Source organism: Podarcis cretensis (assembly GCF_951804945.1).
Source record: "Podarcis cretensis genome assembly, chromosome: 11".
Lineage (NCBI taxonomy): Eukaryota > Metazoa > Chordata > Lepidosauria > Squamata > Lacertidae > Podarcis > Podarcis cretensis.
In genome coordinates, this window is record NC_137180.1 from 52,051,774 (window position 1) to 52,070,095 (window position 18,322).

Below are 18,322 nucleotides of genomic sequence, written 5' to 3' on the forward strand. Positions count from 1 at the left end.
TGTGTCCAAAACACGCACATGCAAAAACCCGTGTACGTATTGCACTTGTATGCCAATACACACAATAAAATATACTAACACTATATATATATATATATATATATATATATATATATATATATATATATATATATATGTGTGTGTGTATATATATATATATATATATATATATATATATATATATGGTGAATGCCCAGATGTTTCTTGTTGTTAAACAAGGAAGCGATTGTTCCTTCTGAAGTGGAGCACAGCGAGCCCTGGAAAAGTTCTTTTGCTCACCTCCTTGGCAATAGTTGTTATGAAGGCGGGTGGTCTGGCCGTGGCAATGAGCGAGAGAGCGTGTCGTGCAGAGCGGGCGGAGTCAGCTGCTGGACTCAGAGGCAGCCCCATTGTGATGCTAATCAGAGATCAGACAAAGAGAGAAGGGAGGGGGCAAAAGAGGAAGAAAAGAAGCATTAGAAATATAGAGTGAAAAGATTAGACACAGCTTATAATGTCAGTTCAAGGTCAACGGGAGCACTCAAACAGTTAGAATATAATGGACTTCCAACAATGAGGAGTGATTAGGAGTCAGGGTGTTCGAGCATCTAATACAAAATCAAATAATTAACCGTGAAGATTGAAAACAGTATGTGCATCTGTCCAAAGTGTTAAAAAGGCCTTGTTAACAAATTATCTAGCCGTAGTACTGAATACATATCAAGAACCCGGGCCAACACAAATGTACAGTGTCAAGCAAAAGAACTGTACAGTTTTATTTCTTGGCAAAAGTTTTAGAGGCAATATGCACATCACTCTGCAACAATTACTATTGCAATCAGCCAAGTACAGTTGGTGTCTCTCTCCCCGCCGCCCTGCCCTGTCTTATCCCGGCCAAAGAGCCCTGGAAATACTGACTTCCATTTCCATTTGGGCTTGCTGCATTAAACCAGCTTCTTCCAAACTTCAGTCATTCCAAAAGCAGACCAGCCACCGCCAAAAACATGGTGTTCAGGTGTGGAATTTCTTACATTGCTCTGGACAAAATTTATTCAAACACAAAATATCTGGTTGTTTGTTGCCAACAACACCACTGACTTTAGGATACTGGAAAGCACAGGTATCAGTATGCTATGATGAACAACCAGGAAGCAGCCAGTGAAAAATCAGTAATTTATGCAGCAGAAAAAACTTCAAATTTAGGTTGCTTTTGTTGGCCAACAACTGCGAAAAGAGCCTTCCTGCTAGTCTCACTGTAGGGCATTTGTAAACACCTCAACTGGGCTTGATGTATGGCTAATTCCTAGACATTTGAAAATATAGTTAATAGGTGTAGTAACCTGGAGAGCCAGCTTTGAGTAAGGTATTTGGAACAGTTAAAGTTAAGTATCAGCTTTCTTCATCCTCAGTATAGCACTTAACAATATTTCTCAACCTAAATCTACGTGGAGTAGAGAGCAATGTAGAGAAAACAGGAGCCAACTCCTGGGGGCTCTGGCCCCCACAATAAAATATTTGAGGGGGCTGGGCCCCCACAAAGTTGATAGGCATTCCCATTAAAATGGTATGTGTGCACTGCATCATGTGATCGACTATGTGGGGTGGTGTTTATCTGGCCCCCACAATATTTTATTCAAGTTGACACCCCTGACAGAGAGAGTGAACACAAACCTAAGCCAATTGTGGTTTGATACAGGGTACTTTGCAGTTTTGGTAGGCTCCCTTGTCAAGGGGGGAGATAATCTCCGTTTGGGAATTTCTGCTTTATCTATGTAATATTTGTAAAACTACCTGGACTCCATTAAGTAACTAGTACTTTATTATCTGCTGACAAGTAGATACTATATAATACAATGAAACAGGCCCAGTTAATGGCCTGGCCATCATGAGCAGGGCTCCGACTTGCATACTCGCTGCTTCCATTACACCAATTTTCCCTTGCTGCCACGGGATAAACTTGCAAAATGTTGTACTTATGAACCTTCTGAGTGCAGCCCTGGAAAGAGGCAGCTGTATTAAAAAGGTAACATGCAAAGTCCTAAGAATTTCTGTCCTAAGAAAGATCTGTATGTGTTTCTGCCAACAGCACTCTCCCTCCTCCTGTTGAGCAAAGCATGGATCCCCCCCCCGAAAAGCAACAGGCTCCTTGTTAATTCATTAACGACACTCTGTAGTGTTAGTATGTGGCCAGAGATTAACCTCTTCCTATAGCTGGGCCAGCTGGTCTGTCAGACCAAGAAATGTGCATGAAGGAACAGGCACACTGCACCAAGTCAGAAGACCAAAATAGAGGCAGATGCAAAGCTAAGATGGGCAAGGAAGAGCCAGGCTGGTCCCAGTGCTTAATATTTCATTGAGGAGTTTACTCTTCCACATCATTAACACTACGAGGGGGGCTGCCTACCACTCCCACCTACACACAGATTGCTGTTATGCAAGAAGCCATATTTATAAAATGCTATGGGTGTTACTGCTAGGTTGGCAGGAGCAGGGACCGAGCAACGGGAGCTCACCACGTTGCGGGGATTCAAACCACTAACCTTCTGATCGGCAAGTCCTAGGCTCTGTGGTTTAACCCACAGCGCCACCCACATCCTTTACCTTTATGGGTGTTACTGTTAAAAGAAACCTGTAGCATAAATAGGATATTGATTGGGGAGGGACTTGGCCAAAGCTTGGTGCGACAGGACACGCTTTGCAAAAGATCTTAGGTTCAGTTTTTTTGCATCTCCAGTTATGAAGACCAGGCAGCAAGTATGAGAACCTTCTCTGCTGGAGACTCTGGAGAGCCACTTCTGGTTATAGTAGACTATTGTGGGCTGTATGGATAAGTAGTAAAACAGCTCCCTATGTTTCTATGATATTGCTACTGGTGTTAATGCTATGATACTAGAACACTCAATTCCATAATATCTAACGGTTACAAAGATATTAGAATGCTTCACCATATAGAATAACTAAGAAAAGGGTGGTATCCAATGCATTCATTCCTTTAGCACAAGGATTTCCACTTGTGCAATGGAGCCACCCTTCTCACCATGAAGCCTAACCCAGATCTGTCCCAGAACAGATTTAAGGTGTGTAGGAAGAGGAGAGGGAAGGGAAGGGAAGGTCCATTGAACAGCCAAAATTCCTTGTGCTGATTGATTGATTGAATGAATGAGTTAGCTGAATACTGAAGATATTTAATGAAGAGGAAGAGAATGTTCCAGTTTAGATATTCAGCATATTCCCCTAACACGCATGCAACCTCTTTTTTTTCTTTTGAAAGAGTAAACTTTTAACAGATCTGGAGTGAACGGGACCTTGCTTTAATTGTCAAGCCTATAGAGCAGAGCTTTCCAAACTGTGTGTCACGACACAACAGTGTGTTGGCTGCAGTGATTAGGTGTGTCGCGCAAACGCTCCCCATGCTCCTCCTGGGGCTGGAAAGGGGTTAGTTTAACCTCTGGTTTGAAAGTAAAAGTGAATTACTGTGTCACGAAATGATGCGTGTCTAAAAAGTGTGTCACCAACATGAAAAGTTCGGAAAGCTCTAGTACAGAGCATGGGTGGCAAACCTGTGGCCCAACAGATGTTGCTGTACTACAACTCCTAGGATCCCTGACCATTGGCTGTGTAAGCTGGGGCTGATGAGAGTTGAGTCCAGCACTACCACAGGTTCCTCACGCCTGCAACAGAGCACTTGGTCAGCTTGTGATTCAGATCCACAAGTGAGACACATCCTGATGTAAGAGAGATCACACCAGTGATGCCAGCACCATTTAAAGAAAGGATTGTATAGAAAGAAATAAAAAGCAGAGGAGTGGTGTCCAAATGCAAAAAAAAGCCGGGGTTCCTTTATTGTTGCAAAGAATACAGGAGGCACAATTTCGCCGTCCTTCAGGGTGAGCTGCCGCCACCAAACTCTCTTTTGTACATCCATTATTTGTCTTTCAATGGAACATTTCCTAGCACTGAAAAAGCAAGACAGGAGATGGATAAATACATGCCAAATAATTCAAATGTGTCCCATATTGTAGGCTTAGGTTGACGAGTTCCGAGTGGGTTGGGAACTTCTGCTGAGGAGTATAGCACAGTCGAGCTTCCATAACAACATAGAAGAATAGCCTTCCAAGAGGAAGTGGATGCCGGTTTTTGATGCCTCCACATCAAAGGAAGGGGTGGAGGCTACTGCAATGAGCACTTTGTAGCTTTAAGACACCCTGCTAAAATGCCTGCCTTTGCACGGGTCCTGAAAGCACTGCACTGGCTGCTAGTGAGCTATCAGGACCAATTCAAGGTGTTAGCACTAGTATAAGGTAAAGGAAGGGACGCAGGTGGCGCTGTGGGTTAAAGCCTCAGCGCCTAGGACTTGCCGATCGAAAGGTCGGCTGTTCGAATCCCTGCGGCGGGGTGCGCTCCCGCTGCTCGGTCCCAGCGCCTGCCAACCTAGCAGTTCGAAAGCACCTCCGGGTGCAAGTAGATAAATAGGGACCGCTTACCAGCGGGAAGGTAAACGGCGTTTCCGTGTGCGGCTCTGGCTCGCCAGAGCAGCGATGTCACGCTGGCCACGTGACCCGGAAGTGTCTCCGGACAGCGCTGGCCCCTGGCCTCTTAAGTGAGATGGGCGCACAACCCCAGAGTCTGTCAAGACTGGCCCGTACGGGCAGGGGTACCTTTACCTTTTTACTTTTAAGGTAAAGGAAAAGGGAGCCCTGACCGTTAGGCCCAGTTGCGGACGACTCTGGGGTTGTGGTGCTCATCTTGCTTTATTGCTAGGTTGGCAGGAGCAGGGACCCAGCAACGGGAGCTCACCCCATCATGGGGATTCGAACTGCCGATCTTCTGATCAGCAAGCCCTAGGCTCTGTGGTTTAACCCACAGCGCCACTAGTCCCAGCACTAGTATATAAAGCCCTAAATCAGGCATAGGCAAAGTCTGGTTCTCCAGATGCTTTGGAACTACAATTCCCATCATCCCTGAACACTGGTCCTGTTAGCTAGGGATGATGGGAGTTGTGGTCCCAAAACATCTGGAGGGCCGGAGTTTGCCTATGTCTGCCCTAAATGGTTTGGAAGCTGAATACCGAAAAGAGCATTGCCCCCAATATCAACTACCCAGACCCTACAATCTGCAGGTGTGACAGGGTATTTTCAGTGGTGGCTCCCTGTTTTTCAAATGCCATTCCTATTCAGGTGTGTCTGTCGACATCAGGGCTCACTTTAAGGAGAAATCCGAAAACATTCCTATTTCCCTAGACATTTTGGTGGGCGAGGAACTCTGTTCGTTGCAACTCTAAGATCCCTGGGCGGAGTAATGGTTTTAATTGTAACTTTTTTCGAGAATGGTTTAAAATGCAATTGTTTTTAGACTGTTTGGCACCCTAGGGTGGGACATAAAGTCAGCAAATAGATAGATAGATAGATGATAGATGATAGATAGATAGTTAGATAGATAGATAGATAGATAGATAGATAGATAGATTAGATAGATAGATAGATAGATAGATGATAGATAGATAGATAGATAGATAGATAGATAGATAGATAGATGATAGATAGATGATAGATAAATAAATGGCATGTGTTGTCCTCTGCCCCAGCTCAATCAATGATGCTATAATCTCAACCTTTAACTTATTAGTATTTTTACACTGAAGTCCCCCCCCCCTCATTGCAACCAATATAGTTAACAAGTAGGTTACAGTACTTCAAGGGCACAAAGCTGGGGATTTTGGGGGATGGGGGATTCTTTCTTTTTTGTTGAAAAATATGAAAACAACTAAGACTTACAAACACTATGGCGAAAAGGGTTTTCATAAGGTCACTTCAAGATGATAAAAGGTTAGAAACATTCCTTTCAACCACCCTAAAAAACCACCCAGTGGCACAACCAAAGCATATGCACATTTGTCTCAACACACAAGATACTTAATTTGTAAACAACTTGTTCATAAGTATGTAAACACTTATGAATTTAAAATAACTCCAGTTCATATATTTCTGATGCTAGCAATTCAGAGGCACAAAGGCTGTAGCCCCACTTACCCAGGAGTAAGCCCCCTGACCTCGATACGGCTTATTTCTGAATACACGTGTAGGATGGCGCCATAACAGGCACAAACATTTTATTGCTGGGCAACTGGGTTGTAGAACTTTCTGTTTATTACAAGGAAATCACTAATTTCCCTCCCCCCCCCCAAAAAAAAATATTCAACTCAGAAGGACAAACGAGCCCTTCATGAATTCCTTGGGTAGAAGATATCTAAGCCTTGGTATCTGATGTTCATATCCTGCAATCTCTCCACTGGCTCCCAGGTTCTCACTCACAATCAGATATATTTTTCCTTATATATATTTTTTGTACAACCGGAGTCTATATGTTGCTTGCCATCATCGATTAATGCAGCCTGAAGATAGAAAAGGCTCTCACTGCCACCAAGGTCTGCTTCGATGCAATTTCCATCAAAATGGATGGGAGCTATGCAGGAACGGTACTGATAAATTGCACCCCCTCAAAAAACAACCAAAAAACAACAACCCACCACTTAAAAAAACCAAATTAAAAGCCGGCGCTTAATTATACAAAAGTGTGCAAGAACAAACTGTACAGAGTAATCTGAATCAAACTGCAGCTTATAATTCAAAGGAGGGAAATTATGGGCAACAAAGATCCCTACAGATGTCCAAGCCTAGAAATCAAAGCCTAATTAATGCTAGAAAAATACTCTTAATCCTCCTGTGCAGTTCCACTCAACATATCTTCCACAGTCTAATCTCTCTTTTTTTCGGGGGGTGTGGGGGGGAGGGAGGTGAGAGGCACAAGATGGCAGGGGGAGCGAGATGGGTTTAGACCTCGCGCAGGAGAAAATTCAAAGCTCGGCAGAATACTGCAGCTTCGGCGATGTATTTTATTCAGTGTGCACGCACACACAGATGCGCACCGAACACACAAAAAGATAAACACCGCGTGTGTTTTTCTTTGTCAATAAATGCGGAGTGGTTTCCCCCCTTCCCCCCCCACCCCCTCGGAACCACACGCTCGACATAAAAGCTCCTTTATAAACCATGCTTAACATCACAGACAGAAGCGAGACAGCTGTGCGCTCTTATTGTTGTGCACGGTAAATCAGGCACAAAAAAGGGGCAGCTCAGCAGGGCACCGGGAGGGTAAGATGCACACTTAACCCCCTGCACACTTTGTTGCTCCATTTCTTTCCATCTTAAGTCCTTCTGCAAGCCAGTACTGTACCTGTCACGGATGTAACAGGCCGTTTTCAATCTAAATCTTGTTATGGATTAATAAGCAAACACTTTCTCGCTTATTATGCAATTTATCATGATGAAAATTGCATTGGTCTCCTCAAGGCTACATGCTGATACATTCATTTATTCAGCAGCTCTGTATACAGGGAGCAATACTAATCTTTATGACAGCTAGAGATGCGCTAGGAAGCTGAAAATAGAATCCTTAATAATAATAATAACAATAACAACAGCAAAAACTATAAATGGTCTTCATGAAAGCTGTATTTAAAGATACAGACAGAAACATACCTACTCCCCAAAGAGACAAGAAGATTTTACTTAAAACATTTCAAGCTGGTACCAGCACTTTATATCCATTACCTCTTTCACTTTGCCAGAAAACGCACTGAAAAGGTTGCTCTGAATATTCATCTCTGCACTATGTACACAAAAAGTCCAAGTCATTTGATGACTCAGAATGATGACTAGGGATATAAGGCAAGCAATGGTGCAGGTCTGTTTCGTTGACATGGTAATCTACCTCAATCACATGATATTGAACAGGATTTTTTTATAAAGAAAAACTTAATGCAAGGAAAGTGTAGGTATTACTATTCTAACAGTAATATAATTAAAGAATTGAAGAAAAATTGTTGATTTCAAAATGATAGGAGAGATGGTGTGCATATGTGTGTGTGTGTGTGTGTGTGTGTGTGTGTGTGTGTGTAAAAAGAAATAGTTTAATGTAAACACAGTACCAACTGCATGGAAGGATCAGAATTAAACCTTATATCTTTCATGTTCATATAAATGATTTTTTAATAGAATGTGTAATAACAGTTTATTCCTGTTCAAAAGATGAAATTAAAGGCTTTTTGTGCAGTGATAATCTAAATTTAAAAGAAAAAGAAACAGCTAAATCGTTGAAACTTTGAAATCAGCTGGAATTACTGGAGACTTATTGAAGGATTCTACACATATGCTATAGAGTAAGTACTATCAGTTGTGTATGCTGCAAAACGATTCTGTGGGGTACACAAAGAAATCCCGATTTCTACCATGGCACATCTAAATTTCTTTTCATGGCAAACTGCAGTGCCAAGGCTGCAGGCAGAAATGCAGTTTTTTCAATCTTCTTCTTTTTGCCTGTTATCTGCTCTATAAATAATTAAAATGAATGCATGGAAAATTCATCCGCAGTATGAGAGGGGGAAAGTATACTGAGAGCTTGAGAGAAAACTGTGCAACTGTCGTTCTCATACGTGCAAGAGTGTGTTGTGTTGTCTCATCCATGACATTTATATTCTCAGATGCTTGAACATGCCTCAGAATATAATTTTTGAGCTAGGAGTGCACAGATCAAAACACATTCTTGTCACAGAGATGACTTTATTGTCTTTTTCTTTAGGCAAGGCACATGAATTGCTAACATTGCAGCAGAACTAGAGGGTAATACCGGATTGTTCTTTTCCCCAACCAAAATATAGTCTGCTACTTAACTTTTTTTTTTTAAATGATTTCTGCTTTTAGCAAGTTCTTTTTTTAAAATTATGTGGTTTATGTATTATACATTATTATTTATTGTATTATTTCCATTTTTGTAAGCTGCTCTGAGTACTCACCAAGCATAAGACAGAGGGGATAGGCATTAAATATTCTTAATAGTAATACTAATAAAAATATCGCTATCAGAAAGAATGGTGACATATTGTGCTACAAGCATCAAACAAAGGGATTAAAGAAAAAGTTTGCTGAACAGACTTTGCATCGGAAGCAAAAATTAACAAATGGTCAGCTCTGAACAAACTTTTCTTATAATTTTTAAATAGCAAGGAGCAACAGTAGGCTTACACCTACATGTTGTTATATTTTGTGATTTTAGAACACTTTGGTTCTATTAAGTGGCATAAATCTATTTGTGACTAGAGATCTGGCATGTTCTGCTTTAGTTGCTTATAAAAATCAGGGCAACTAAATCAAAGTTTGTAAGTTAAAATGATTAACCATGTATATACTGGAATGAAATGTAATTTTTTAAAATGCAAGTCTGTAGTTTGGTGTCATTTTTGTTGTTGTTCTGGCCTTCTGCCTAGAATAACAACAATTGCCTGGCAAACTTATGTTGTGCTAGGGGAGAAGTGAACACCCAAATGTGTTGATTTTTTTCAAGTTAAAGTACAATTTTAACTGGCCAACAAAACAGTAATCAGAGATCGTGCTTTTTCATCACGGAGGCTGTGAGAGGAAGAGCAATTATCAACGCTTTTTACAAAAGCAGGCATGTATCTATATAAGAGAATACAATCCTGCCCAATAGTGCAGGAAAATGTCCCTGTGGGTTTTAAGAGGCAGCTGAAAGCAGCTATGAATTAAAGCACTTGACCATCCTAATAGCTGAACAATATTTTTATATTTCATCTTACAAGGAAAGGTTGTGCTCACAATGAAAACACCCACTGCTGCTATATTCCCACCTCCCTTTTTCTTTAAAAAAAAGTACATGGTTATATTGATTGCCTTTACTCCAAGGATTTATCAGATACATCTGTTTATTATAAGATATAACTTGTTCACATATTTCCATGAAATAAACAAGTCTTAAGCAATGAAACTCAAAACATTTATACAGATGATCCGATATTATTTTAATTGACTGCATTTTCTATCTATTTGAACTGAAGAATTTGAGATTGAGCACAGCGTACATTTTAGGAATTTCCCCCACATCTATCTATCTATCTATCTATCTATGGAAAAAGGTTGTCTTGAAATATTTTTTACCTAGGCAAGGAAAAAAACAAACAAAAGCCACACACCCAAGAAGACTGCAAGCATATATATATATATATATATATATATATATATATATATATATGGCATTACTATACTTTAAAAACTACAGCAGGTGGATCCCCCTTTCCTAAAGTAATCTGGATACATAAAATAATAATCAAAACCTTGCTTTTGTTTTAGTTTTTAGAAAATATGGTGTACTTTTTAAAGGAAGTCATAAAGTACACCAAGTCATTTCCTTCAACCTGCACAACAAGACCGGGTTATCAGTTTTAGAACTGCTGCATGGAACTAGCTATTCATATTTATTTACTGTAATATTACGCTTGCCAGTCTGCCCTAGTACTAAATTAAAAGAGTAAAAGAGAATACAACCCTCTTCATGCATCTTACACGCGTGGAGAGGGCATGCACGTCACGCGAGTGGGATCCGGCCCACTAGCAATGCTCCTTTGATATCAATGCACACACCAGCTGCGTTCCCTGCTGGCCATGGATTCACTCCAATATGAATGCGGACAGAACACCCGGACAATCAACGTTGCTGTTCACACGGAAGAAACCATACATGCGTACAGATGTAGATGTGCAAGGCGGGCATGGGGCACGACTGGTGTGCACATGGGTGCGTGATTGTGACTGCATACCTAGCAGTCACAACCCAGCTTGGTCTCCCACACGTATCCTCTTCAAGTACTTGCCTGAAGAGGACTTTTGTCTTGGCGTAAGCAGATTGATTGGAGGAGGTTAACGAAAAGGCAAGGAAGCCTATACATGAATAAAAAGCATTGATTCTTTCCCATTTTACACGTAGTATGGAGCCATATTTGAAAGATGGGTGTCAGGCTTCGTAAGAGATCATACCTAATACGTCGAAAGTGCACAACAAAACATACTAATTTTGAACATGTGTTTGAACCATAAAAAGAGCAGGAGCTTTGATGTTGCCCATCAACATTGGGCACCACCTGGTCACTAGATGGGGCAGGCACACAAGGCCCCGGTGTCTTCCCCACTATGCTGAGACATAAGGTATTCCTATTAAAATCCTAATAATTGTAGCTAAATTTGCACCTATACATGTTGATTAAGGGCCTGGAAACCAAGTCCTGTGAGGAACGGTTGATGGAACTTGGAAGTTTAGCCTGGAAAAGAGGAGATATGGTAGCCATCAACAAATATCTAAAGGGCTGTTGCATGGAAGATGGAGTAAGCCAGGGTGAGAGCCAGTGTGGTGTAGTGGTTAAGACTTGTAATCTGGTGAACCGGGTTCGCTTCCCCGCTCTTCCACATGCAGCTGCTGGGTGACCTTGGGCCAGTCACACTTCTCTGAAGTCTCTCAGCCTCACTCACCTCACAGAGTGTTTGTTGTGGGGGAGGAAGGGAAAGGAGATTGTTAGCCGCTTTGAGACTCCTTAGGGTAATGATAAAGCGGGATATCAAATCCAAACTCTTCTTCTTCTTCTGCTCTGAAAGCTAGGACCTGAACCAATAGCTTCAAGTTACAGGAAAGGAGATTTCGACTGAACAATAAGACTGGTTAGACAGTTGGAACAGTTTCCCTTGGGAGATTGTGAACTTTCCTTCCTTGGAGGTTTTTAAGCAGAGGTTGGGTGGCCACCTGTCATGGATGCTTGAGCTGAGATTCCAGCATTGCAGGGAGTTGGGACTAGTTGGCGCTCAGGACCCCTTCCAACTATACAATTCTATGATTCTATATAAATTACCATATGCTGATTTTATGCAAATTGCTATCCTCTTTTTTTGTGTGTGAGTCTGTGTATGTGTGAATCAAACCCACTTTTCTGGCAATGTGTAACTGGGCCCCCTAGACCTTGGTGTTATTGGATATCTCAACCAAAGTCACGTGAAACGAAACCAATTACTACTACCACCTCACCCCCCGACAGGCCCCAAATTATTGGGTGAAGTACATACTTTGCAAGTTGCTTCTCAGCGTCAGCACAGAGCTCCAATAGGCCCATCAGCACTGCAGAGACATCCATATAAGGCTCCCATACCGTAAACCCTCGTCCTATGAGATCAATGGCAGTTCTTCTGATGGTGCTGTGTGGCGGAAGTTTTGGGCTGGGAGGCTGCAGCAGAAGATACGTCAAGGCCTTGCCTGCCACACAAGAAACATTAGAAAGCCAGAGTCAGGAAAAAGAGATCAAACACAGATTACTATGATCGAGAGAGGCCCTCCCCCAAGAGATCTACAATTCCCAGAGTCTTCTGGGAAGAGGGATTGACCATTAAACCATTCTGGGAATTGCAGCTTAACAACTTTCAGCATCCTTAACAATCAATGCATTTCTGAGCATGTTCAAGATGGCCAAGCCTTAAGGATGAAGCAGGTATGCACTCTCCTGTTCCCAGCAATCTCTCACCACCAGCTCCAACCCACCTCAGAAGGGTGTGTGTGTCAATGGGGGGTGAGGAGAGGCAGAGGGAAGACGGGGGCAAATTCCTTGAGGTTTCCTTTTCCCAAGCCCCCTCTTTCCCCAAACAAACAACTCCACCCTAAAATCACATACTCTGGAAGACCTGTGTTCTTGAGAATATCCGGTGAACGGTTGGAAAAACTAAAGATGAGGTGAGGGAAGGAACCTGTTGCTTGGTCGCCCAACACTACTCAAAACCCAACTTTAAAACAAGCAAACGAAACAGACAAAACAGCTCTTGCCATAATGTCTGCTGCTTTTTAATCAGCTTTCAACGCAGCGGTGGAGGAAGGGGGAGAAGGCAAGACTTTAATGAGAATACATGCACGGTCTTTAATGACTCCTTAACAACATGCCGGTGACATCATCCGAGAAACCACTAACAGTGCTTTCAATCTGCATGAATGGTGCAATCTGAGATTTAATTCTAGTGAGTAATGCCGCAGGAGTGGAATGAAGATGTCCTAGCAAGCCTTTAAATCTTAACCCCATGAATGTGTCTGCCCAGCCGCACACTTAATTTTCTTCAAAACACAACTTCTGACTCAGAGACGCTGCTTCCCCAATTCCTGCTTCAATGTCAGACAGATTAAGAGGTTTCCCTCTCAGTACAAATCCTTTTTTGTAAAATTTTATTAATTTTCCAACAATAACAAAAACAAACAAACAATAATAAAGATAAAACCAAAACCAAAATAGATTGACTCCCCCCTATTCCCTTCCTTGGTTCCTTGGTTCCATATGTCCATTATAAAGTTTTAACCATTTGAATTACATTGTCCATTCATAATAAAATTACAAGTATTCTCCCTCTCAGTACCTGACCTTATAATGAAAACTCAGAAGTGGAACATTCGTAGAAAGGATTTATGTAAATGTGTTTATGTTATTAATTTATAATATTTATGGGTCACCTTCCTGTCTAAAGCTTATTCAAGGTGGTTTACAAAGCAACAGATTAAAAACGCAATTCAAATGATAATAAAATAGAAAAGAATTAATTAATAAAGGCAGCAATAATAAATATGCTTGCAGATCGAAAAGAAAACCAGATACCTTTTTTTTTAAAAAAAATATTTAAAGTTTTGAAAGTTACAGAAAGAAAAAAGGAAAAAAATCAAACATAACAAACCCATACAATACAATATAAAAACAAAAATACCACATATACATAACAAAAATAAAACAAAAGTAGTTAAAAAAAGAAAAAAGAAACACAACCTATACCTTCAATGTTATTAACTTTCTTTTACTTGTTTCAGCGACCTCCTCACACCTCCCTTTTTTTGTATTCCACTTCGATTAATTGTTTCAGCAAATCCTTTCCATCTTCCTCAAACTTCTGTCCTATCATTTAACTTAACAAATTCTAACATTATTTTTTCCTTTAATCCAATTACAATCTATTATACTTAATTCTTTATAACATTTCTGTTAAAGCCATGTAACTTCATTCCAACATCTTTCTAACATTCCTTAATTTTACAATATTTCTGTAGATAATCTTTAAATTTCTTCCAATCTTCTTCCACCGACTCTTCTTCTTGGTCTCGGATTCTGCCAGTCATTTCTTCCAGTTCCCAGATACCTTTTTTGTTACATGACTATCAACCCAAAAGTTGAAATAGCAGAATTGAGAATAATGAACAAGCCAGTGAAAATAAGTAGGTCTTCAAGACCAGGTGTGTGGTGAATTATTAGGGAGGGGTGTCATCTGGCAGTGAATTCCAAGTCATCAGAGAAACCTCTCTCACACCAGTGCCTGTTAATTTCACTGAACTTAGTGCTGGGGGGGGGGGGAGAGACCTGATCTTGCTCTTTTTAACTGGTTTTGAACTCAGCTGCAAATTACATTTTTCTGCCTCTTCTAGGGAAATGTTTTGTGTTGTTTTTACTTCGTTGTTTTAATTATTGCATTCTGTATTTTAAATATTGCATATTCTTTGCTTTTATTTTACAAGCCGCCTAGAGAATTGTATTCATTCATGGTCACGCATACCTGACAATTAATATCACATTCATGGCTTATCCAACACAGGTTCATGTTGATGTTTTTAACCTTTAAATCCATGCCAACCTGCATGACTGAAGCTAGTCTTATTTTCCCGCCACTAAGTTCAATGAAACTGAACTGGCAATATATCGCTAATCATGATGTGTGTGTGATGCAAAAATCACAATGTGGGAAAAACTGTGAAACCAGCCAATGCTTCTCTCGATTCTTGCAACCCCTTTTAATTCTGTTGGCTCAGCTCTCCCCAGCCTCATGCAGGCGGCCGTGAGTCACAAGAACAGGCAAAAATCCTGATGCAGGAAAAACCGTGAAGCCAGCCAATGACTCTATGTGGCCCCATCCTTATTCCAGACATCATGATACATTGGCATATCATGATTTTTAGCTGGTGATATACCACAGTGCTGAAAACCAGATACAGTGGTACCGTGGTTGTCAAACACCTTGGTACTCAAACAACTTGGAACCCAAACACTGCAAATCCGGAAGTAAGTGTTCCGGTTTGCAAAGTTTTTTTGGAAGCCGAACGTGCTCCGATTTGAGTGTTACGCTTCCGATTTGAGTGCCATACTTCCGTTTTGAGTGTTACGTCTGTTTTTGCTATTTATTTTGCGTTTTTGTTTTTGCGGCTCTTTTTGTTTTGTTTTTGTGACGGTGTGGAACCCAGTTCAGCTACTGATGGATTGTGTGACTACAGTACATTGTTTATTGCTTTCATTTAATGGATCAATGGTCTCGTTAGATAGTAATTTTTTTGTTAAATTGCTGTTTTTAAAAGTCTGGAACAGATTAATCCATTTTGCATTATTTTCTATGGGAAAGCGCGCCTTGCTTTTGGAACACTTTGATTTTGGAACGGACTTCCGGAATGGATTAAGTTTGAGAACCAAGGTACCACTGTATTGCCCAGCCATAGTCTTCACCTGTGGGCCTTAATTTTTGCTACAATTTTGCAAAGCGCAGGGCTGGTTTAGAGAAACCTACAACACCTGATCTTTCTTCCTTATAACTCTTTTCTTCGCTGATCATACATGGTAGATCTTGGCTTTGGCTTGAAGGTGGGAGTGGCTCTTTTATGACCACACCGCCAAACCGATGCTGGACAAAAAGAATCTTCCGCCATACTGTGCGTACATGCACGAAAGAGCCAAGTGTAGATAAAGAAGAAACGGTTGCCAAAACGGCTGCTGACATCCTTGGATAAAGAGTCAAGCGAAGAAAAGAATGCCACATTAAAATAACGTTGCAATTAATTAGTAGCTCAATTATGGTTGCAACCTCTGGAGATTCCTTATTATAAGCACTTTAAAACCAAATTAGTTCACTAAGATTTATGTTATTACAAAGAATGCCAGATGAATTAATAATGACTGGCCACTTATTTTAAGTGTTGCTAAGTGAACAAAGCTCTCTCACCACTGCTGGGGTCAGACAGAATGGCCGGATTTTACGCTGCACAATTTGTCCACTGTCCACAAATTTACAGGAGAAGGAGCTCGTATTTTTTTTTAAAAAAAATAAATAAATTCCCATATTGCCCCTCATCCGAAGATCACGGGGCGGCTTACTTGGATGTGGGAAAGGTTCTCAGTTGTAGACATAAGCAGAAGTCATTTCTACCAAGGGATCCATAGCGCTGTCACATTTGGTGCCAACTGAGTGAACTTAATATCTTCTTCTTTTTAAATAGTTTTAATAATAATAATAACAATAACTTTTATTTATACCCCGCCCTCCCCAGCCACGACCGGGCTCAGGGCGGCTAACAACCAATAATAAAAACAAGTTGATTAAAATACAATTTTTAAAAAACAAGATTAAAATACAACATTAAAACATTAGGATGCAGCCTCTTCACAGGAGGAGAAAGGAAAAAGAAAGAGGGGGAGGGAATCAAACTGATTCTATTTTATTGAGCTTTACAATTTTATATTCAACACAATCATTGTTATCTCAAAGAAAATATATGGATTCCAATCCCCTCCCCCCCCTCCATGACTTCCCTCAGCTTCCTCTTCTGCTTCTTTAAATATTTGCTTCTCTTGCCCGTCTTATTCTACCTTAATTTCATTTTACCTTAATTTCATTTCATCTTTTAATTAAATATTGTTATATTCTTATTCTTTTTGTACCATTTGTTTTCCAAGTTACATCTTACCCTTTATTATTTCCCCATTGTTGCATCTTAACTTTGATACTTGTTTTCTTAATTGTAAGTTGTCAGGGAACTGCCATCGGAGCCAGAGGGAGAGGGAGGGCTCCAGAGGGATTATGGAGAGCGTCCCAGGAGGGAGAGAAGCAGCCCATCTTTTGGGGAAGGAAATCAGCGTAGCACCAGTGGAGAAGGGGGGCAGATGGGGGAATCAGCGAGGTGGCTCCATGACTCCTCGCCGGAGACCAGCGGGGAGAGCACAGGTCCTCTGCTGCCCACACCCTCCCTGCGCAGAAGGCTTCCGCGCAGGGAGAGTAGGCGGAGACTAGGCGTCAAAGAGCTTCTTTGCTGGAAGAAGTTCAAGAAACGCCCACTGATGGATTCTGCCAGCGACTGAGACAGCCACGGGTGAGTGGCTGTCCGGACAGAATAGGGTTCACCCAGGTAACTCAGCCAGGTGTGGCGACGACTTACGCATGAGCAACCCCTAGAACCATTACATAAGTGTTTAATCAAACCCTGCAAGTGAGTTGACTTCTTTACAATGTTTTCGTAAGTACAACATAAACGGTTCCCAATCTTTTTTGAAGTCTCTATTGTCCTTGTCTCTTAGTTTTCCAGTTAGTGAACATAACAACTCAACTCCCTGGCCCCTGTGCTCCTCCTTCCAAAATTTCAGGTTACATTCCTTCAGGAACCTCTACAATATATCCCATTTTCACAATAAAATTATTGCCCACATAATCACAGGGAGGGAAGCAAAACATTTTTTTTACTTCTGCCTCCAAAATCTGCACACACAAAAACCTGGACCGATTTGTCTGTAATTTGTCAAGTTTCTTAGCCACGGGCATCTCTCCCATGTACACTATTTTTATACAGATTTGCCACAAAAAATAATTAGGGGAAATTAAGTCAGTTGGTTAAAAAAAGGAATCACCCCAAAACTGGAAAGACAGTATTTGTATGAAAACCACTGAAATGTGTCAGGGTTTATCCTCCTCAGAAGTGGGTACCATATTTGCAAATTTCATAAACTTCTGTCAAAATGAGCTACAGATGTTCTTTAAAAAGGAAAGGAAAGGAAAGGGGAAAGGAAAGGGGAAAGGAAAGGGGAAAGGAAAGGGGAAAGGAAAGGGGAAAGGAAAGGAAAGGGGAAAGGAAAGGGGAAAGGGAAAGGGAAAGGGAAAGGGAAAGGGAAAGGGAAAGGAAAAGGAAAAGGAAAAGGAAAAGGAAAAGGAAAAGGAAAAGGAAAAGGAAAAGGAAAAGGAAAAGGAAAAGGAAAAGGAAAATTTAATGGTACCCAGTACAATAAAACCCCTGGACCTATTTATCTGAAATTTAGTAAACATTTTTTGCTACTATGCCTTCAAAGCTCACCCATCATAAGAATATTTTTTTTATGGCTATAACTTTTTTCTTATTTTCCCATGGTGAAGAGGGAAGTAAAAAAGCTTCTTTCTCACCCAAAGAAGGACATAAGCCAAACTAGGCAGCTTCCAGAGCAATGTTTCCCCAAAGTTCAGAAGCCTGAGCTGCTTTCTATTTAGACTGCCTTTTAAAGATTATGCTTAAATATCTGTGTGGCACTAACGTTTCCACATTTCTTTATTTTTAATCGGGACATTATATTCTGTGGCATTTTGCTGCTTTTCACTTTACGGGTGGGGCTTGCTGGCAGTCCAAATAGTCCATTTTTAAATAATAATAA

General features: G+C 40.9%; 1 protein-coding gene across 1 annotated transcript in view; it reads right to left on the reverse strand.

Annotated features, from left to right (window-relative positions):
• The window catches only part of WDR7 (WD repeat domain 7), a 226,909-nt gene that overhangs the window by 63,393 nt on the left and 145,194 nt on the right, over nucleotides 1-18,322 (reverse strand). The window contains exons 22-23 of the mRNA XM_079994680.1: nucleotides 11,940-12,126; nucleotides 280-397 (exon numbers count right to left, since the gene is read on the reverse strand). Of these exons, the coding sequence (XP_079850806.1) occupies nucleotides 280-397; nucleotides 11,940-12,126 (305 nt within the window). The remainder of the gene's footprint in view (nucleotides 1-279; nucleotides 398-11,939; nucleotides 12,127-18,322) is intronic.